This window comes from Lutjanus erythropterus, chromosome 6 (assembly GCF_056507025.1).
Source record: "Lutjanus erythropterus isolate fLutEry1 chromosome 6, fLutEry1.hap2, whole genome shotgun sequence".
NCBI classification, from domain to species: Eukaryota; Metazoa; Chordata; class Actinopteri; order Lutjaniformes; family Lutjanidae; genus Lutjanus; species Lutjanus erythropterus.
In genome coordinates, this window is record NC_139322.1 from 890,989 (window position 1) to 914,028 (window position 23,040).

General features: G+C 39.2%; 1 protein-coding gene across 1 annotated transcript in view; it reads right to left on the reverse strand.

Moving 5' to 3' along the window:
• Nucleotides 1-4,270: 4,270 nt before the first annotated feature.
• The window catches only part of bcap31 (B cell receptor associated protein 31), a 30,824-nt gene continuing 12,054 nt past the window's right edge, over nt 4,271-23,040 (reverse strand). The window contains exons 6-8 of the mRNA XM_084720143.1: nt 8,448-8,574; nt 8,062-8,162; nt 4,271-4,529 (exon numbers count right to left, since the gene is read on the reverse strand). Coding sequence (XP_084576269.1) covers nt 4,503-4,529; nt 8,062-8,162; nt 8,448-8,574 — 255 coding nt within the window. The 3' untranslated portion in view covers nt 4,271-4,502. The remainder of the gene's footprint in view (nt 4,530-8,061; nt 8,163-8,447; nt 8,575-23,040) is intronic.

Here is a 23,040-nt window from a genome sequence, read left to right on the forward strand (position 1 = left end):
ACAGTAAAAGTACTATTACCACACCGTAAAAATACTCTGTTACATGTCCTGCAGCAGAACACTCAGGAAAATGTACTTTAAGTACTGAAATTAAAGGTACTGCGTTCTCCTCTGTCAGATCTCATGAATGTAAAAGGAGGATTTTACTGTTGGAGTTATTGAGTTTAGTCTCAGACTGAAACTCTGACCGACTGTTCAGCTCCTGAAAAAGTTTCATCTGTAGAAAAGCTGAAAATCTGAAGATGTGATTTCTTCCAGCTTGATCCAGAGATCGTGACAAACGCTCCAGATTTGTTGGAAAAGTAGTTTAAAAAAATAAATAAAAATAATTGACTACTAAGGGATGAACAAGTCAGTGTTTTTCACAAACTGCAGGTTCCAAGATCAGATAAATTAGGGAGGGCAGAGTCAGGAGGAGAATCAAGTATACAGAGCAGCGCTTTAATCGGCCCGATGCCGACAAATAATCGGTACGAACCCAACCTGAACCCGACCTAACCCTAACCCGATTACAGCCCGACATTTGTCTTAACAAGTTTCCCGAACAGAAGGAGTTTTTAGTGACAGGGACAATAACATGCAGGGAACTGGACTTCACAGGTTGTTTTCGGGGGTTTGTCACTGTGGAAAATTTAACAGGAGAAACTGAAACACAAAGACGAAGCGGCAAAGAAAACAGAAAAACTAAATTCAACATGGCTGAAAATTTCTGCCATAATCTGACAGTAAATGTCCCTAAAATCTGACACAGTGGACCTTTAAAGTTCTAGTTAATGAAACACAAACAGTGAGCAGAAAGTCCCTGTGAGGAGGCTGTCAGTGAGATAAATCCAGGTGAGCATCACTGTTAAACACACATGAAGAAGAAGATACCTGCAGACGCTCCTGGTGGTTTATTTCAGCTCTTCACCTCAGATATCCCATCATTCCTGTGAAGAGCGGAGACCAGACTGTAACACCGCGGTCCACACTTTTACTCTCCGAAAGGATTTTCTTCAAAAAATAACACATGCAAATAAAATAGAGAAGGAAGAAGCTTCTGCTGCAGAAGAATAATCAGCTGCATAAATACAGAAATATCAGAATGAGGTTTGGTCTGAATGTTGATCTCATGCATTTAAACTGGAACACAGGAAAAACTGGAATCTGTCAATTTCAAAGTCTAAAGTTGTGTTTCATCACATTAAACTGCAGAATCTCCCTTTAAGATGTAACCGAAGTATCCAGAGAGAAGAGGCCATGATCACATGATCAAACCTACATCATGATCATCATAATATCACATTCAGCTCCAACAAACCAGGGGTGGAAGTAACTAATTACAAATACCGTACTTAAGTATTCATTACCATTTGTAACTACTTAGTTACTTTTAAAATCAAACTGAATTAATACGATCAGATCACAAACAGGCCGATGAAAACGAGGAATTACAGACAGAAAAAACAAAACGCTGCAGCAGAACATGTTTGCAGTAATGATATTAATAATTGATTGATCCCTGTTAACAATTTAACCAATTAAAAATATATTGACGGATGTTTAATCAATAGATGTGGCAGCAGTTTGCACCGAGCTGTTTGTTGAATAAAGACAATTAAACTTCAACTTACTATGAGAAAAAGGAATAAAAAAAAAAAAAAAAAGAAAAATATTGAAAATGAAGAACATGCTCTGTATCTAATAAATTATTGATTATTGGTTCAAGAAAACACACAAGATTTGCAAACCTGGTTTGTAGAGGGGACTGTGACATCAGTGGTTTAAAGTAACTAATACTCTGAGTAGTTTTTGAGATGAATACTTTTTACTTTCACTTGTAATCCAGTAATATTTTAGCACTGTAACAGTATTTGTACTTGAGTACAGATTCTCTGAACTCTTTCCATCACTGCAACAAACCGCATCAGAAATAATAAAGTCCAATAAAAGCAGGATGTGTATGACGTACTGCTGATCTTTATTTCTCAACAATCTGAAAAAAATAACTGAAAAAAGTTTAGATTTCTGTCATCAGAAAATTCAAAATCAACAAAGTTCAGTAAAATTATTTGTCATGCAAGATCAGACTCCAGTTTTACAGCAGGTCGTCAAACTGTCAGGAAGTTTAATCAGATTTGTGCACATGGACCCAGTTTTAGTTTCTTTGTGACAATATTTTAAAACTTTTAAAACTATTAACCTCCATCGTTCTCATTCTGGGGTCAAATTAGAGCGTATAAATACACGTCTGGTTTCACTTTCAAAATAAAGCTCTTTTCACACGAGAACTAAACTCGTGTCAAAGTCCTTTTTTTGACCGATTTGACTGTCAGAAAAAAATACTGACGACTGAGTCGACATGCTCAAACCTACAGATTTCACTCTGTGACCATTTCACAAACTCCTGGGAAACTGGGCCGTGTCAGTATTTGAACAGAAAAATGATAAAGATAAAAATAAAAAGAAACAGATGTAAACTGATGTGGAGGAGTGAGAACTGCACGCACCTACCAGATGATTTATGGAAACATTTTCTCAAGACCTAAAAGTCAAAGATCAACCAAGTACAGACAAGAAAACTAAAGAAGTAACACACACACACACACACACACACACACACACACACACACACACACACACACACACACACACACACACACACACACACACACACACACACACACACACAGTCAGGCCAGAAGATTTTCAAATTAAAGGCGTTTGTTGTGAACGGATCCTCTGCAGAGTCGTTTTGAGAATCTTTGTTCTGTTTGAAAATGGAAAGTTCTCCCTAAAAAATCAAAAACACCCATTTTTCCTCTTCTCTGTAGTTCTGTTTATCCGTCCAGATGTTTTTGTTGTGAGCTGCAGAGTTTTGGAGACGTCACACTTCTCTACAGTATAATGGAACTAAATGACATTCAGCTCATGGAGCTTCAAGAGACAAAAAATGTGTTTGAAAAAAATCAGACCTGGTTACTCAACATAACCCACAGACCTCGTAAGCACTTTCATGTAGGAACTACTTTCTTTCTGTTAGAAAAAAAAAGTAACTCTGGTAGATTCTGCTGCAGGAGTAAAGAAAGTAGTTCCTTCATGAAACTAATCACAAGATCTGTGGTTGATTTTGAGCAGAGCTCTGTGACCTTTAGCCACTTTTCATTTACCATTTTGACATTTTCTCATCTAAACCACTAATCAGACATTTTTTTTTCCCCATCACACTGGTTTCCATAGTAACAGTAACGACAGAAAATATCTCACACACACACACACAGCTGTTTATTATGACAAAGACTGAACGACACAAACACTCAGTACAAGCAGAACAAAAGTCTGGTGGATCCTATGATCACTTTTCTAATCTCTCACTGCCAATCAGCTTCACCGGTGACGGGCGGTGAGAGTTGGTTCCAGCTCCTGATTGGTCAGAACCAAAGTACTGATAAACAGTGTCCGTGTGTGTTTTATGTCGCTGTAACTGAGCTGTTAGTCTGTTAGTCTGTGTGTGTGTGTGTGTGTGTGTGTGTGTGTGTGTGTGTGTGTGTGTGTGTGTGTGAATGAATGCAGCAGTTCAGTTTGTCTAAAGGGAGGTGAGCTCAGAAGTCATGTTGCGTTCGAGGCAACGTTGGAGGTTGGGATTTCCCAGTTGAGATGTTCAACTTCTGACATCAAAGTATTTCAGGTGAACACGGCTGTCTGAGCTCACGTGTTCCAACGTCAGGGTGTGACATCCGTACACAACGAGCTGAGAGCGACAACATGCTGCGCAAAATAACAGAAACTACAGACACAAACAGATTAAAAGATTCAAATCTGCTGTGATAAGTTTCAACCGTCATGAACAACATGTGGGAACATTTTCAAATCAATAAACAGTTAAAGCTTAAAGAAAACCTCCTGATCTTTTGTTTTGCTCGTACAAAGTGACGTGTTCTGTGTCACAGCAGCTCCGTTCATCCATCAATCATTCTGTAGATTCTCAATGAAACCCGTCAGCTTACATTCATTCACAACCCAAAATGCAACAGTCGTTTTGGAGAAATTCACACAACGTGATGTTTGGAAAAAAGCTGTTTGGAGACTTTTTTTAATCTACAAGGTGCAATATGTTAATTTTAGTTATCGGTACAGGAGTGCAGGTGTCTTTAAGAACGCTGGACCTCTGATTTTGGAATGAAACTCGTCTTTTCCTGCAGAAAACACGACTGAATTTCTCCAGCAGCAGGAAGCAGGAATGACCAGATCAGGAACCGAAAAACAAAAAAAACAAAAGAACAACAACAAAAAAAACTAACAGACAGCTGACTGACACTCAGCTGATGAAGCTCCAACAGTCAGATGGGACTTTTTTTTAAACCACATGAAATAAACCAATCACAGCCCAGCGCTGCCTGCTAATCCAGAAGAGAGGAAGTGACATCACATTGCTGAGGGGGACGCTGGAGCTGCAGACTGTTGAAGGAAGGAGAGATGATGAAGGTGAAGATGAGAGAAGCTGCAAACCGTCTTCGTCCTCCTCAGTCAGATTTCTTGTCGCTGGTCGCCTGCAGACAGGGAACAGGGCACAGCGTGAGCGCCGCCTTCAGGCTGCAGACGTCATTACATCCAGCAGGAAAAACAGCATATTTCTATTTTTATATTATTTTACACTCTCAAAATTATTTACAGTAAAGTCTAGAGATGTAATGATACCAAAAACTCACGGTACAATATTACTAAAAAAAAACAAACACAGAACATGATATTACAAAACAGAAAACAGCCTTTTGTTCATAGAAAGTTTTTTCTTAAAGTGTTTCTACTAAAATAAAATAAACGCGGCAACTATGAGCTAAACGTGCAAAAAAAACAGTTAATAAAGATATCAGGAGAAGATGAGAGATGGATGAACAACTCGAAAACATCCTCTGGGAATTGTAACTGACACAGATAGAGAATAAAATAAAATAAAATAAAATATTATTCCTGTAATATCTCAGTAGATAGATTTTTTTTAATTGTGATATTTGACATATTGTTATGATCCTGATAGAGAGAAACTTGAATTCAGAAGGTGACTGTTTGTATTTCTCTGTTTGTTTCTTGACACTGTGAGTTTATTTTGTTCACACGTCTCAGCAGAGACGGGAGGAGGTGGGAGGAGGTGGGAGGGGGGATGAAGATATGACTGGTGGACTGATGGATGGGCTGACGATGGCCGGTTAGAACATTTTAACATATCGACCGACCCTAATGACAGTTAACTGATGAAGTGCTGCAGCGCTCATTAAACGTCGTCCCCGGAGCTCCGCTGCTGAAAACAAACCAGCATCGAGAGAATCAGAGACATAAAGTTTTATTTTCTGCAGCTGCAGCTCTCACAGACAGAGAGCAGAAGAAAGACGAGGAGAATTCAGTGTCTGTTTTTATGACCACTGACTCAGGATGCAAGATACAGATTCTTATCAGCTCGACACTGATAACTGATAATCACCTGCTTCTCATGGTGGATATTGATAAGATAACCACAAGAAGTTGATATTAGAGTGAGTTTGTGCAGAACTGAGGAGTAACAAAGATGGATGATATAATATTCCTCAGCTGTGGGGGCGTGGCCTGCAGACTCAGACTCCATATTACATGTTGACGGTTGTATTTTATTGATGTCCGCTGCTCTGTGTGTAACAGAACCTGCCTGCAGGCTTATTTATGCTGAAATCCAGTTTGTTGTTGTTGATTTATTGTCATGTTCTGCATGTTTCTGTTCTGTCTTCACAGTTCTTGTTTCGTCACTGTCTTTATGTTGTCCAGTTGTCTTTTATCATTTTATAAGTTTCAAAACGTCTCATCAAAAGGCAGCAGTTGAAACTTTTCCAGCTGGCTGACATTCATTCAGCCTTTATGTGAACTCTTAAATACATCGAAGGAGTCGAGTAAAACAAGACAATAAAAAACACCAAAGAGAAACTTTCATAAAAGTGGCAACAAGAAGTAAAAAATAAATAAATAAAAGCAACAATTAAAATTTTAAGAATAAGTAAATAAAAACAGCCAAAACAACAAAAACAAAAGACCATCTGGAAGTAAAATGTGATACAGTTTAAGATTTAAATTGCCCTGCGGATAAAAATGAGGGAAACTGTAATACTAGTACATTTTACTGTTGTCCTTATAAATATAATTTCATTTATTGTTTGCATGTGACTCTACACTTGTTTAACAGAAAACTAGAGATGCAATGATTAATCAATTCAGCTATTTTGATAATCAAGTAATCAGTTTGAGAAATTTAGCAAATTCTCTGATTTCAGCTTCTTCAATGTGAATATTTTGTGGTTTCTTTCCTTTGAGTTGTGAACAAAACAAGACATTTGAGGATCAACATTTTCTGAACCAAACAACTGATCGATTAGTAGGGAAATTATTGCCAGATTGATCACTAGTTGAAAAATAGTGATCAAAAAAGGGTTTTTTTTCACGTTTATTTTTCACAAAAATGTTGCATATAATATCTTTAACAATTACAGAATGAATTTGATTAAATGTGATTAACTGTTCAGCTGCAGAGAGAATCTCTTTATATCATTACAGTCAACATCTTCTTTAAACCTGGAACCAGAGCCTGTGATAAACCAGCCGTCTACATATCATGGACATGGACGTGTGTGTATTTCTAGGTTTGTTACATAACCATCCTCACTGTGTGTGTGTGTGTGTGTGTGTGTGTGTGTGTGTGTGTGTGTGTGTGTGTGTGTTCTCTGTCAGGCAGATTTAAGGTGGACCAGCTGCTGTTACATTGATCAGACACATAACACTGAAGCAGCTAAATATAACTTCAGCAGAGACACACATGTACAGTACGGGTGAGTATAGATTTATAGATAATCTGTCGTGTATCTGATCGATCGGTTTTCCTTTTATGGATTGTGAGCGTGCCTCTGTGTGCTGCTGCACAAACAAAACAACACTCCAATAAATACCGTATTGGCTCAAATATAAACGTTGTTTTAGATTTGAGGACATGAGATTTCCTTTGTGAAGGAGGAGGAGCTGCTGCTGCTCATCCCTACAAGTTCAGTTTTTACTTATTTATATTTATTTTTAAACAGTTTTTTACACTGTAAGTCTATGAGAGAAACCTTAAAACATACTTGACCTTAACTTCTGCACACTTGAAGCTACAGAAAACATTCAAGCGCATCTTTCAACACAGTTTTGTTTCAAAATATCAGAAAATGGTGAAAAATGTTGATCAAAGTCCAAGATGACGTCCTCAAATGTCTTGTTTTGTCCACAAATTCAAAGAGTAAAGAAACCAGTAAATATTCACATTTAAGAAGCTGAAATCAGAGAATTTGAACCTTTTTGGCTCAAACTCATTAATTGATCCTGTCACAATCTTGTTAATTGAAAAACAGGTCAAACGTGTGAAAACAGGAGTCCGTGTGCTCCACCTCTTTTTACACGTTTGAACCTGTTTTTCAACAAGGAATCAATCTGACAATTTTTCCACAAAACAATTTGTTGCTTGGTCAGAAAATATTGATCCAACATGATGTCTTCAAATGATGGAACTGAATCCAGCTTCAATACAAGTTTAGTGAGAAAAAAAATGAAATCTATTTTTTTTTTTTTTGGATAAAATGTTCAAAACAGTTCTCTGGAAAACGGCTGACATTAACATAAAACTTGCAAATTTTACAACCTGCAAAATACAGATAATATGTAGCTGCACCTGAGAGGTGTGCTGTGAAACAAGACTGATGCATTAGTGAGGTCTGTTGGGTCTAAAGGCAGAGGCTTGAACATCATAAAGGTGTCTGTCTCTTTTAACCTGGCTAGGTCACCATGGTAACTGATGCTGTACTTGTTTCATACAAAATATCATCACTAAATTTGATTCTTTCCTGACAGTCATAATTATTTTACATGTCTGGTTTGGGTTCTTGTTGAGCTGGTTTATTACAGGTATTACGGTATTTGTGTCAAGTATAAAAACAGATTCACGGTTTTAAGTTTAAGGTTTCCAGTGATGCCTTAAACAGACGTGGTGTGTGTGTGTGTGTGTGTGTGTGTGTGTGTGTGTGTGTGTGTTACCAGGAGTTTGCTGTGTTCGTCCAGCAGTCTGTCGTACTCCACCGTCAGATTCTCAGCCTGTTTCTTCATCGCACGAACGTCACTTTCAGATTTCTGCAGAGCTGCAAACCATAAAGTACATTTACACTTACAGTACTGTATTCAAATACCAGTTTGAACTTTACACAGTTTAGTTACTTTAGTTCCTCTCCTCCCTGGAGTCTCCTCTCATAATAATAAATTTTATTTATAAAGCACTTTTTAAACAAATCAATAGAAAGTTTTTTTATAAAGAGAAGTGATTTTAAAGATGTGACTGATTCTGCAGTGTTGTGTATAATGCACAATATTTTTCATACTTAGAATTTCTATTTCTATCTCCTCCTCCTCCTCCTCCTCCTGCTTACCTTTCTTGGTGGTGTCCAGCTCCTCCTTCAGGGTCTTCACCTCCTCTTTCAGGTTCTTGTTCTCCTCCTGTGGTCCTGCTCCGTTCTTGCCGGCCTCTGGCACCTCGACACCAGCGTCACGCAGTTTCTGTTCAAACAGGAAACAAAAGACAGCGACATCATTATTCATTCATGATGTTTGATTGAAAGGGGCAGCTCACCCTGAAATCAAAAAGACAGATTTTTCTGCTGGCCTGAAGTGATGTTTGTCATACAGATTTTATTCTGGTTGAGCTGCAGAGTTTTGGAGAGATCGGCTGTAGAGATTTCTGCCATCTTTTGAATATAATGGGACTAATTTGCACTCAGCTTTTGGTGCTTAAAGCATCAACACTTCTTTCTTTCTGCAGCAGAATCTACCAAACTACTTTTTTCCTACTAGAAGGAAAGTAGTTCCTACATCAAACTGCTCACAACACAGTCTGCGGATTATCTTGAGTAACTGGGTCATGATTTTTGGAAAGAGACACTGGTTTTTAACTTTTCAAACGTATTTTTTGTCTCTTTGAGCTCCACAAACTGATGGTCGTCTAGTTCCATGATACTGGGGAGAAGTCAGACATCTTAACAGCTGATATTTCCAAAACTCTGCAGCTCATACTAAAACTGCCTCACCTGGATGAACAGCACTACAGGGTGATTTTGCAGTGAACTGTCCCTTTAAATGCACAGACATGTATTTATACTGTTACTGTAGATCCAGAACAGAATATTTTCATGTGAACCAACAGTTCAGCTCTCTTCCTGTACAGACAGACGTGTCACTGTAACACAGATGAGCAGCGTGTGACGTGAACAGCAGCGAGAACGTCCCCGCCCACTCAGAGAGCAACAGGTGTTCATACCAAACACCTCCTAACCTCTCAGTCCTGACCACAGACTGACAGCTGCTCTCTGAGGCAGGACTTCATACTGTAGCAACAGAGATCCCTGCTCTCTGATTGGCTGATTTAATTCTTATCCTGTACATGGACACTTCAGATACGTGTTAATGTTATTAATGAAAACTCAACAGTCTCTCACACACACACACACACACACACACACACACACACACACACACACACACACACACACACACACACACACGGTCTGATGTTTCTGTTTATTTGTGTCCATTTAAAGTGACAACAAATTATATCTGTGTGTGTGTGTGTGTGTGTGTGTGTGTGTGTGTGTTGAAATTAATCAGCAACTATTTTGATGATCGATTAATCAGTTAGAATTGTTTTTTTAAGAACAGAAAGTCCAGTTTCTTAAATGTGAATATTTTCTGGTTTCTTTCCTCTCTGTCAGGAAACTGAATATCTTTGAGTTGTGGACAAAACGAGACATTTGAGGACGTCATCTTGGACTTTGATCAACATTTTATGACATTTTCTGACAATTTATAATAATAACATACTAATAATAATGTTGCAATAATACATTTTAAAATATATGTATATTTATTTAGCATGTAAATTAGTCTCCTTCAGGATATTTTCAAATTCGTTTTGTATGTAATTTATTACTGTTATCCTTTTATTTCTCCTTATACTTTTCACTGTTGCTTTATCATACTGCTATTAAACATGTAAATATTTATTCTTAAATAAAATATATAAATATAAACAGAATATAAATGAACAAATAAATGAAAATGCTTAAATTTACTTTTTTTTCTTACTGGCACTCTTTTGACTCCACACAGAAGGAGCGTTTGATATCTACACCTGACCAAGTTAATGTCACAACAGACATTTGATATTTTGTTTCAATCCAAGTCTACAGTTTGTGTCTCTAATAAAATCCATAAAAATGTCAAATAAATTCAGCTTGTTTGGCTCCCAGGATCACTCACTACAGCTGAACTGATTTTAGTGTCGAGGTATTTTTCTCTTTACTGTGAGTAATAAATTGTGATTTCACATCTTGATGGGTTCTCAATGACTGATATGTTCTCAAATGACGAGAGCATCACTTGTAGAAGAAAACACCTTCATGTTTGGGATTAACTTGAAAAAAACTGTCTGTGTCTGATGAATTTACAACAGTTCCAGATTATTTTAAGTTTTAAATGACCGAAAAAATTAAAATCCGTGTCAATGTCACATCATCAACATTTAAATGAAGTTTAAGCAGTTATAGTATCCACATACTGTACAAAGAATCCTCCACTACTTGAGTAAATGTACTCAGTTACTTTCCAGCTGTGAATGAGCTCAGATATCAGTAAACAAAATCAAAATGTTAGAAAACAAAAGAATTCACGAGACTGAAGCGGTGCAGCAGGACTCCAGCCGGTGAGGTGTGATCATGGTCGCTCAGACTGACGGAGTCAAACAGGTGTCGAACTTCAGACCTTTAACTGAGGAGGCTCGGCCATAAAACCCGATTTTACAGCTCTGAACTGAATCCAGCAGCACGAGGTCTGAGGTTCAGAGAGGCCACAAGGATCCTCGTTCAACCAGGACGGGACAACAGTGAAAACTAGTCTCTCTGTGATCAAACGCCTCAATCAGAACCTTTAAGACTTTAAGTTAAAAACATAAGAAATTACAGATAATCCTCATTTAATGAAGAGAAAAATGAGAAAAAGATATTTAGGTCAGGTTCTGTGCAGTACCTCATTATAAAGCTGTTTTCTCACATTTTTCCTTTTTCCAAAAATAGTGATTTGGTTCTGGTTCTGCTGTTTGGACATTCTGTGATTGTGATTAATCATTCAGAATATTTTTCTCTCACTCCTGAAATGATGACCACAACAGTTGATAATTAATCATTTTAGCTGTACTTGTATAAACTGTTGGGTAGTTTTGGTAAAAACTACAGTATTTGTCTGTGTGTACATATAAATACTCTGGCACAGTAAAAGTACTTTAAAGTTTTACTTTAAAGTGAATCATCTTTTGTCAGATGAGTTGTGGTTCATGATGTTGTTGACAGTCGACACTCAGACTGACCACAGCTGTCTGCCTAGAAAACCTATTGATCTGAACTTATTGATCTGTGGCTCCTACGCAGACGATCAGTACAATTTACTGTCCACTGTGATCACAGCTGATGGCAAGAGACACTGCGATGTTCTGCGGATGTTCTGCGGTTGGTCTGCGGGCAGTCTGTGTACGGTCTGTGTGCGGTCTGTGTGCGGTCTGCGGGCGGTCTGCGGGCGGTCTGCGGGCGGTCTGTGTACGGTCTGCGGGCGGTCTGTGTACGGTCTGCGGGCGGTCTGTGTATGGTCTGCGGGCGGTCTGCGGGTGGTCTGTGGACGGTCTGCGGGCGGTCTGTGGACGGTCTGCGGGCGGTCTGCGGGCGGTCTGCGGGTGGTCTGCAGGCGGTCTGCGGGTGGTCTGTGGACGGTCTGCGGGCGGTCTGTGTACGGTCTGCGGGCGGTCTGCGTACTGTCTGTGTACGGTCTGCGGATGGTCTGGCTGTGGATCTGAGGGACTTCACTTCTTAGTAGCTGACTTTTTTTTCAATGAACAGTTTATTTAAAACTTTTATAAGCGATTGTAGATGAGATCAGCCCGTCTCTGAGAATAAGTGCATTGGAGACCCTGAAGCTATTAATCAATATAGTTGATCAACAGGAAGTATTTCAGTCATTTCTCTGCACATTCTCTGGTTGAAAGTTCTTCAGTGTCTCAGATTTTCGAGACAGTTAGTCGACTGACAGAAACTTCAGAGCAGCAAGTTTCAATACTTATCATAATCTTATGATCTGTTTCTATGACGACAGCATGTCCAGTTTCCCAGTTAGACCAGTAAAAATGCCCAAAGTCACGGTCTGGATTTTACTCTTTTTTTTAGACTCTGCTGCCTCACAGAGATGCCCTGCAGACAGCGAACATCATTACTTTAAAAATTTGGGTGTGGTCCGCACGGGCCAATGACACGTGTATTACTGAGACATGAGGAGGTCAGAATATTAGAGACGGATTTCAATAAGATGCAGCCACCAACTACCAGCTCTGGTCATTATGAGCTTTGTAAAGGTGGAAATGTGGCGGAGCTGCATTCAGGTGTACCTGATAAAGTGGCTGTATCAACAGGTTCCAATCTCTTTCTTAAGTATGAATATTTTGCTGGTTTCCTGAGTTTTGTATCAAAGTAAACTGAATGTGTTTGGGCTTTGGACAGTTGGGCGGACAAAACAAGACATGTGAAGACGCCATCTTGAACACTGAGAAACAGATTTGACCATTTTCTGAGATATTCTAAACAAATAACTGTCAGACTGATAATAAATTATTAGCTGCAGCGTTAGTTACTGACATGGACAGAAATAAACAACAACACAGAATGGTCTGTCCTCTGGGACACACCGTAATGTCTGTAATGTTTTCTATATTTTGATCGGCTCCGTTTTCATCAGTCGAGCTCTATTTAAAAATCTGTTTCTGCTCGTTGTGTAATGTTTTGAGATGCACAGTTCAAACATGATGTAAATCATGAGAGAGACGTCAGTGGGAAGATCATGTTGGTGGGCTTCACGGTAACATGTAACACAGTCTGACAACATGTGAACAAACATCCACACACACACACACACACACACACACACACACACACACACGCAGTTGTTTCACCTTCAGTAAGTAAGTGTGTGTGTGTGTGTGTGTGTGTAGTGAAATTACACCATCCTGTCAAAAATAGAGACGACTATCGGAAAGTCACGTGTTTGTTCCTGCAGGAACTCTGCAGCCTCACGTAACTGACCTTCGCTCCAGAGAGATTGGTATCGCTCGCTCGCGATCTCACACACGCACACGCACACACACACGCACACGCACACGCACACGCACACGCACACACACACACACACACACACACACACACACACACGCACACGCACACACACACACGCACACACACACAGACATTAGACTCCTCGGGATCTGATTTTCTCTGCACAGCTGCTGCAGAAATTTCCGATCACAAGAATCAGCACAAATTAAACCACAAACAAGTGCAACAAATTATTCAATAGAGCATGAAACTCAAATGTTCACAATAACTTCACTGTATATTTCCTCCGAAATATTTTGCACATGCAAATTATTCTGGAAACTCTCAGCTCAGTTTAGACTTCCAGGGGACATTAAGGGTAGAGTCTAAAATATAGACCTTCAATCAGACCCTCAACAATTTTCTTAAAAAGCTTCCCTCTGTGCACCAAACAGTAGGAGTCTTCAGTGACAGGGACAATAAATACAGTACAGGCCAAACCCGATGTTACCCCCATGAAATATGTGAGAAATGGCGTGACCTGAACTGGTCAGGTCTCAGGGGGTTCGGGTACAGATCTCAAGCTCTACTTCAGTAGCAAGTGGGACAAATATGGAAAAAAAGAATACTGTCAGTTAATGGCTACAAACAATTCTGACTGTTAAATGTTAATATTAGGGGTGTGACAACTCACTCATGCATCTGATCAGACTCGATGAAAATCGATGCAGCACTAACATACTGGCATATCTCATTAAGACACACGTTTCATTTCTGCCATCTAGGAACTGCCGCCGTAACTTTCCTGTTTTATCTCTCCCTCTCTCTCCGGTCTCTCCTCTTCATTTCCTCTAAACAAACGGTGAAAGAACAGATGTTGTGCCACCAAACTTTCATAACGTTTGTGTTTTAGAAGAAATAAGGAACAAAATGTGTCTGACAGCAGCATACAGAGCCACAAGTCTCCCGACTCACAGAGACGTCAGGTAACACGTAGCATCACTGTTCCTCCACACCCCACTTCCTCTACACGGTCAAATTCAATCCAAACCACAGCACTCTTCATGTGAAACAGAGCAGCAGATCGTCTTACTGCAAAAAATGCAGTTTAAAGATGTTAACGCCACTGTAATGTCCCCTTCTCTCTGTCTCTACTGATACTGGATTCAGCAAAACTACCAGGATTTCTTCTTGCAACTAATGGTACCCTACAAACATCAATAGAATCAAAATGTAAAGATTCACATAGTTCATCGGATTGTATTGTGATAGGGCTAAATCGTATCATACCAAACAGCTGGCTATTTAAAACTTTCTAAGATGCATCGTACTGTTGAACATGTATTGAGATATGTATTAAATTGTCTCAGTCAGTGAGGTGAACAACCCCAGTTCATGGATATTCTCCTCTGAGCCCTCAGGAGAACTGACAGGAAATTAAATGATGATTTGACTTGCAGTGCCTCTGCAGGCTGCATTATTTCATTACAGTTTCTCTGCATGACACTACGTTCAGAATGAAGAAATGTCTCTAGAGGCTTGGCCATACATAACAGAACAGGGACATGAACGCCTCAGTATCTTTCATCATCTCTGGCTGAATGTAGCATAATGTCATATAAGAGGTCAGGGGAGGATGAGTTTACTCCCTGCAGAGACAACCGCCAGTTGACAAATCTAACATCTGTTGCTCCACAATCCAACATGAGTGTTTCTTGGAACAAGTATCCCAGTTGACTTTTGACTTATTGAACACATATTTTGTTGTTTTTCCCTAATCTGTCTTCTAATCTGTCGATTCCTCAGTTCACCTGCACTGCACAGTTTGGTAGAAGTATAAAGATATTTTAAAGGAAGTGTAAATTATACTGCTTTCTTATTTTTCAAATTTCAACTTGCTAAAATCATTACAAAAACCCTCTCAATTAATTTGTCACACCAACATTATAAAGACACATGGGTGCAAAGATGTTTGCCAGATGGACCCCTGGGAAAACATTTTGAGTTGGGAACATGGAAATTTGTTTTCAAGACACCTTGAGCATTACATAAAAGTAAGTTAGAAAAATATATTAATAGGGTGCAAGGGAGCCCCACCTTCCTACTAGACTATTGGACACAACCTAATACCTGCGCTCATCACCTGGCGGCACACAGACCTATATACACAGTACATATAGGAACACACACAGACGTTGAGTGAGCCCTGACGTTACCCAGCTGAGGTGTGTGTGCTCTACATGTTGTGTGTGCTGTGTTTGGTGCCAACAGGCTTTGATGCAATAATATAAAAAGCCCAAACATGCTGAACGGATCTGACACACATATTTTGAAGTAAACCTACAGTTTTTTTTTTTTTTTTTTTTTTTGTTATTAAACTCTTTATTTGAAGAAAATACAGCTCATACATGTTGCTCTTAATTTTATACACAAGTCATCCAGTCTTATCATCTAAGCAGATACGACAAGAAAAACTAGGTTAAAAAAAGGAAAAGAAGGAAAGAAAAAAAAATAAAGAGGAAAAATAAAGAAATAAATAAAGAAATAAATAAATAAATAAAATAAGATAAAAAAAAATCACATAATTACAAAAGCACCTACACTCTCTATCATGGTACTCCTATACAGTTAAACTTATAACTGGATTAATAGGCAACCTAATTATCCAAAAAAAGAGAAATTATAATAATAACAACTAGAAAATAACAATGACAACCGTAATAATAAATAATTTGTCTGCCCCATATGCACCTTCCTTTATCCATGATTTCTCCTGTTAACAATATCTTATCATGGGGTGATAACAGCGGTGACAAGAGCAACAGCAACACAAATTATAATATTAACAAATCAAATGAAGATAGATTGCTGCATACATGTGTAACACTGTAATAGTGTAATTATTGAACAGAAACAAAAAACAGAACCAAATGAGTGGAGTCAGGAACTAGGGGTTTTTTATCACTTTACCCATCATCTTGCCTATAAGTTGCTAGATAGTTTATCCAGCTTTTCCAGTAACTTTCAAACTTATCTTGTTCAAGCCTGAGAATGAATGTTAGCTTCTCCATTATAAAGATATCTTGAACCACTTTGATCCAATCCTCAACTGTAGGAGAATCTTTTACCAACCATTTCCTTGTGATTGCTTTCTTACTCGCTAATAGTAGAATATTGTACATATATTTATTTTCAGGTCCCTTAACAATGTCCGGTCTTAGCCCCAGACATAAGGTCTCAAACCCTGATGGAATCACTATTTTCATGACTTTCTCTATATTCAGTTTAATTTCTTCCCAATATTTTAAAATGACCGGGCAGTCCCAAAACACATGAAAATGTGTTGCCTTGCTCTCGCCACAGGATCTCCAGCAGGATGTACTACCTCCCAAAGAAATCCTTTGAGCTGGAACTCTAAAAAACCTAACTATACTTTTCCACCCAAATTCTCTCCAGGACAGAGCAGATGTACTTTTCCACTGTTGTAAAATTATTTTGTCCCATGTTTCCATCTGTATCGTGATTTTACTCTCCTTCTCCCATTTCTCTTTGATATATGCAGTATCCTCTCTTACTAGCTCTTGCAACACCTTATATATCTTCGATATATTTCCACGTCCAGGGTCTGACCTGTAACTGAGTAGAAATATCTTCACTATACCCAAATTAGTTTGTTGCAATTCTTCCTTTTTCGTTGTTTTCTCTAGGTAGTGTCTAAGTTGCAAAAATCTATAAAAGTCTTGATTGGTTAAACCAAATCGATTTTTAAGATCTTGAAATTGTCGCATTGTGCCCCCCTCGTAGAGGTCACTGTATTTTATTAGCCCTTTACTGGCCCACTGTTTAAATCTTGCATCCATCCTGTTTGGCAAGAAATCTGAGTCATATCCTATCCATCTTATGATCCAGTAAGGTTCTTTGGCCTTGTTTTCATTGACTATCCTATGCCAAATCCTAATTGACATTTTTATCCATGGGTTTATGTCTTTTAGATGAATAAACAATCCACTGTCCCCTATAACTGCTTGTAAAGGGATATCACTAGATATCTGACATTCTATGTCTTTCCACTTCGCTTTATAAGAAGGGTTGCAAATGTTAACCAAAATTTTTATCTGCACCGCTTGGTAATAATTTTTTATATTCGGGAGAGAGAGGCCTCCTTTGTCTTTTGCTAGTTGAAGAATCTTATAGCGAATTCTTGGCCTCTTCCCCTGCCAAATAAATCTTGATATCAATTTGTCTAGTTCCTGGAATTTCCCTTTTGGAAGTTCCGCTGGTATGTTTTGGAATAGATATAGTAATCTGGGTAACACATTCATTTTTATTGCTTCCACCCTCTGGCCTAATCCTAGAAAGGGAACTAGATTCCACCTGGTCAGATCAGATTTAATTTTGGAAAACAAGGGGTCGTAATTCTCTGATATAATCATATTCAGGTGTTTGGGGATATTCACACCTAGATATTTAATTGACTTTGAATCCCAATTGACTTTAAATTCCTCTCTGATGAGTTGGCTAGGCGAATAATTAAATGTCAAAATTTGGGATTTGTGGGTGTTTAGTTTATAACCTGATAGTAATCCATATTCCCTCAGGGTTACAAGCAATTCTGGAAGGGAAGTGGATGGATGCCCCAAGTATATCAAAATATCATCAGCGAACAAGGCAATTTTGTGTTCTTCTTGAGACACCATGATCCCCTTTATCTTCTCATTCTGTCTTATCCACTGACTTAAGGGCTCTATAAAGATGGCAAATAAGAGTGGGGACACAGGGCAGCCCTGTCGACATCCCCTTTCTAGTTCAAAATTATTTGTTAATCCTCCGTTAATCCGAATTTTGGCTGTTGGCTTATAATATAAAGCTTGTATTATTTTAACAAAATCATTATGGAACTGGAACCTCTCTAGTGTCTTATATAGGAAGGACCAGTCAACAGAGTCAAATGCCTTCTCTGCATCTAACCCTAACAATACAGCCTCTAAATTGTCTTTGTTTATATGGTTAATGACATGTAATGTCCTTCTAACGTTGTCCTGTGTTTGCCTCTGTCTAATGAACCCTGCTTGATCCAGCTGTATAATATCTGGGAGTATTATTTCTAAGCGTTTTGCTAGAATTGATGTGAAGAGTTTATAATCCTGGTTCAACAAACTAATTGGGCGGTAATTACTGCAGTCTGTCTTATCTTTTCCATCTTTCGGTATTACAGTTATGATCGCTTCCCTCCAAGATGGAGGAATCTCCCCTTTTTCAAGGACCCAATTGAATGTTCTCAATAGTAATGGTGATAAGGAGTCACTGAAAGTTTTATACCATTCCGCTGGGAACCCATCGGATCCTGGAGACTTATTAGGTTTGAGTCTATGGATTGCCTTTTGGAGTTCTCCTATGGTCACATTGGCCAATAAGACTTTATTCTGGTCTTCTGTAATTGTTGGGAGATTAAGTGAAGCAAGCAGAGATTCAGGTAACCTGTCCCCCTTACTAGCCATCCGGGCATATAAATTTTTGTAATATTTTTCAAAACAACTGTGAATGTCCTGAAAGTCATGCTTCATTTGTTTAGTGATTGGGTCTTTGATTTTATATACTACCCTCTCTGCTTGTTGCTTTCTTAATTTATAAGCCAAAATTTTAGCCGATTTACTACCTACTTCATAATACCTCTGTTTCAAAAAGGTTAGCTTCTTCTGAATGTCAACCTCGTAAATTTCTTTGATCTGATTTTTAATTTCCTTAATTTTCTGAGTAATGTCCAATTGGACATCTTTTTTATGTTTTTTTTCTAAATTACCTAACTCTTTTTCTAGTTTATCTAATTTTTCCTGTCTGAGCCTTTTTTGTAGGGCCAGTTTCGCAATGATTTTCCCTCTCAGGACAGCTTTACCTGCATCCCATACCATAAGTGGGGACACTTCCCCATTATCATTTTCTGATAGGTATAACTGAATTTCCTTTTGAAGATCTTCCTTCATTTTCCCTTTAAGTACATTTAAATTAAGTCTCCAAGAAAAAGTGTTTTTGCTATTTTTTAAAGTTAAATCTAGGTAAACTGGACTGTGGTCTGACAAGTCCATTATCCCAATTTTACAAGACCTTACAAAACCAATATCTTTACTGTACATAAAAAAATAATCGATCCTTGAGTAGGTTTTATGTGGTGGAGAATAAAAAGTGTAATCTTTAGTTGTAGGATTTAACTCCCTCCATACATCACAAATGCCCATCTCTCTTATCATTTTTCTCACCTTATTGCCTACTGTGTTATTCTGAGCCTGAGTTGTTCTTGACACATCCCACTTTGGATTCAGTCTCAGATTAAAGTCACCACCACAAATCACCATTCCCTGGGCTTTTGTAATCATTAGATCAAATATTTGTCTATAAAACCCCCACGTCGCGCCTGGAGGTGCATATACATTTAGAAGAGTTACTTCTGATCCTTCTAATTTTCCTACAAGCATATTATACCTACCTTCTTTGTCCATGATTTCAGATATCTTTTCAAAGACCACTCTTTTTGATATCAGTGTAGCCACCCCCCTTCTATGTCCTGTTTTATAGGAAGATGAGTAAACCTGGTTAAAGCCTTGCCTTTTAAGTTTAGCATGTTCAGGATCGGTTAAATGGGTCTCTTGCAGAAATATTATATCTACCTTGTCTTTTTTCATTTTGCCCAGAATTTTACTTCTTTTTACCGGGTTAAGTACACCCTTCACATTATAAGAAGCCAACCTAAGTGGAACCTTTTGGCTTTCCATTATAAATCAGGTGTCACCTTTGATTTCACTACCCCCCTCCACTCAAACTCCGTAAAAACATGAACACAAAAAAGAACATGAGTAAAACAGTCCCAGAAAAACATGAACTTAATAGATTTCTCAAATTGAACTTCCTGTTTTGAGGTCTCATTTGTGACCTTGAAGGAGCCGAGATGTTTTACCGGCTTGGAGGGAAAGCCTCCATGTGTCTCCAGCTGTGGAGGGCCCTCCTTTAAGTTTTCAAAGCGGTCCATACTTTTAGCTTAGTCAGATCTTCCCCGATCATACATGTTATATTATTGATGTCATTAGCCTAAACCAAACACCTCCCATGGCAGTGATTTATTAATTGTTTGTTCCACAGTCTCTACTGCTATGCCTCCTTACCGTAGGGTATCCGCGCCGAGACAAAACAAAATTACTGGTCAGTGCGTCTGAAAGCATCCAGTCTCTTTCTAAAACCATCCCGCGGAGCCTCTGGCTGCTGGTCTGCTCCTCTCGGTGACCGGATTTTGCGCCACATCAGATTTGCCACTCTGTCAGCCCAGCTCGCTGGTGGTTTATGTATCGGCACGGACAAACCTCTCTTCACCATGTCCTTCGTAGCTTCCTCTGCAGAGTTGTACAGGCATGTCTCTCCCTCGTAAAACACCCTCATTCTGGCTGGAAAAGGAGTTTGGAACCGTATGTTATTCTCCCGCAGCACCTTCTTCGCCTCCGCGTATTCTCGGCGCTTCCTGAGGGTCTCCGGTGCATAGTCGTGGTCCACAAAAACTCTTCTTTCCTGATACAGAAACCCCTTTTTTCGCCACACCAGTTTTAGGATTTCTTCTTTAGTTTTGCTGCTGGAGAACTTAACAACTATGGATCTCGGGGCGGAATCGGCCGGGGGTTTCGGTCCCAGTGCGCGATGCGCACGCTCAATTTTGAGTTCGTCGGTGGGGGGCAGCTCCAGTTTCTCCTTCAGCAGATTTTCCACAAATGTTATCATCGATGTGGAGTTGCTCTCCGACCCTTCCTCTATGCCATGAATTCTTATATTCTCCCGTCTTGCTCTTCCCTCTTGGTCCGTTAGCTTCTCTTCCAGCTTGGCCTGTAGCTTTAGCAGTTCCCTCGTAGCCTCCTCCAACCCTTGCACTCTTTCCTCTGTCTCTGAAATTCGTATTTCGGCTTCATCAACTCTGCTGTTAGTTGCCTTAATGTCCTCTCGTATCTCTCGGAGAGTGTCTGCATTTTCACGCCGAAACTCTCTCAGCTCTTGCAAAATCACCTGCAAGCTAGCCATGTCTGCGTCCACCTGTAGCTCCCCCTTGTCAAGATGGCTAGCTGTGTCGTCTTCGATCGACTCTTCCTCGGCTGTTTGAGCCCTTTCCTTTGTCTGTGAAACGTTTTTTTGTTTTGGTTTAGGCATGTTGTAAACGCCTTTTTAACTTCTTCTGTTAATATGAAACAATCTCTCAAGAAAATACGGCGTTTATCTTAATGATCGAGGAGCTCTGTTAATATGCTGCCTACCTCATGGCTGCTAGAGCGGAAGTCAAACCTACAGTTTTTAATGGCTGAATACACCAAAAATAATCTGAGGTGCATCAAACTGCCATGACTGGTTCCTAATGAAGACATAAACCTTTATAAACCTCTCAAAAATACATAGATTTGTGTTTAAATGAAAATTTCCACCTCATGGTCCAACAAGTCAAGTTACAGTTTACATCCACATCTGTCCAGACTCATGACGTCTGTAGAAGGGATGGTAATGATTATTTGACGATTAATTGGTCATTAAAGTAAATTTTAAACCTATCAAATCAAATAAAGATCTGAGATGCAACAGATTATTTTTTACAGGATGTAGATAGAGATGTACTGTAATGAAGTACTGCAGCGCTGTAGAGATGTACTGTAATGAAGTACTGCAGCGCTGTAGAGATGTACTGTAATGAAGTACTGCAGCGCTGTAGAGATGTACTGTAATGAAGTACTGCAGCGCTGTAGAGATGTACTATAATGAAGTACTGCAGCGCTGTAGAGATGTACTGTAATGAAGTACTGCAGCGCTGTAGAGATGTACTGTAATGAAGTACTGCAGCGCTGTAGGGATGTACTATAATGAAGTACTGCAGCGCTGTAGAGATGTACTGTAATGAAGTACTGCAGCGCTGTAGGGATGTACTATAATGAAGTACTGCAGCGCTGTAGAGATGTACTGTAATGAAGTACTGCAGCGCTGTAGGGATGTACTATAATGAAGTACTGCAGCGCTGTAGAGATGTACTGTAATGAAGTACTGCAGCGCTGTAGGGATGTACTATAATGAAGTACTGCAGTACTGTAGAGATGTACTGTAATGAAGTACTGCAGCGCTGTAGATGTACTATAATGAAGTAAATTACATTATACCTACACTTGATCAAGTCAGTGACAATACAATCCATTTTCTGCCATCAGCAGGATGAGAAACTCAGAGTATTTTCTATTTCTGATGCAGAGTCACCTGTTGAGGTTTCATCATGATTTAACCTGTTTATTATGTAGTAGCAGTGGAAATGACAAGTTTTAACATTTGAAACTTGTCTTCATCGATATCCGCCACAAAACTCTTTGTATTCAACTTTTTTGAACTTGGTGAATCACTTTAACATTTCAGAAAGAATTTTTCCGATAACTGACAGTATTGAGGGTGTGATTACATTGTGACCGTGTGTCACAGTTTAGTGGGAAACAAAACAGCTGCCTAACTCTGCAGATCCTCCCTGACTGTGTGGAAATTATGAAACAGAGAGCAGAGCCCACATCTCAGACACCAACACCGTCATTCATATGAATTCAGGTTGCTGCTAAAACATCCTGAAATATGAAAACACAGAAACATTTATCTTGAAATGTTGTATCGACTGTGTGTGTGTGTGTGTGTGTGTGTGTGTGTGTGTGTGTGTGGGGGGGGGGGGGATTGGAGTGTGTGGAGTGCAGGAAGTGTGTGTGTGTCACATGCAGATGAAGCAATTTCTCCTTTTAGCAGCCGAGGACTCCGTGATCTCTTCACCCCGGACAAACCCGGGTCACATTACCAGAGTGTG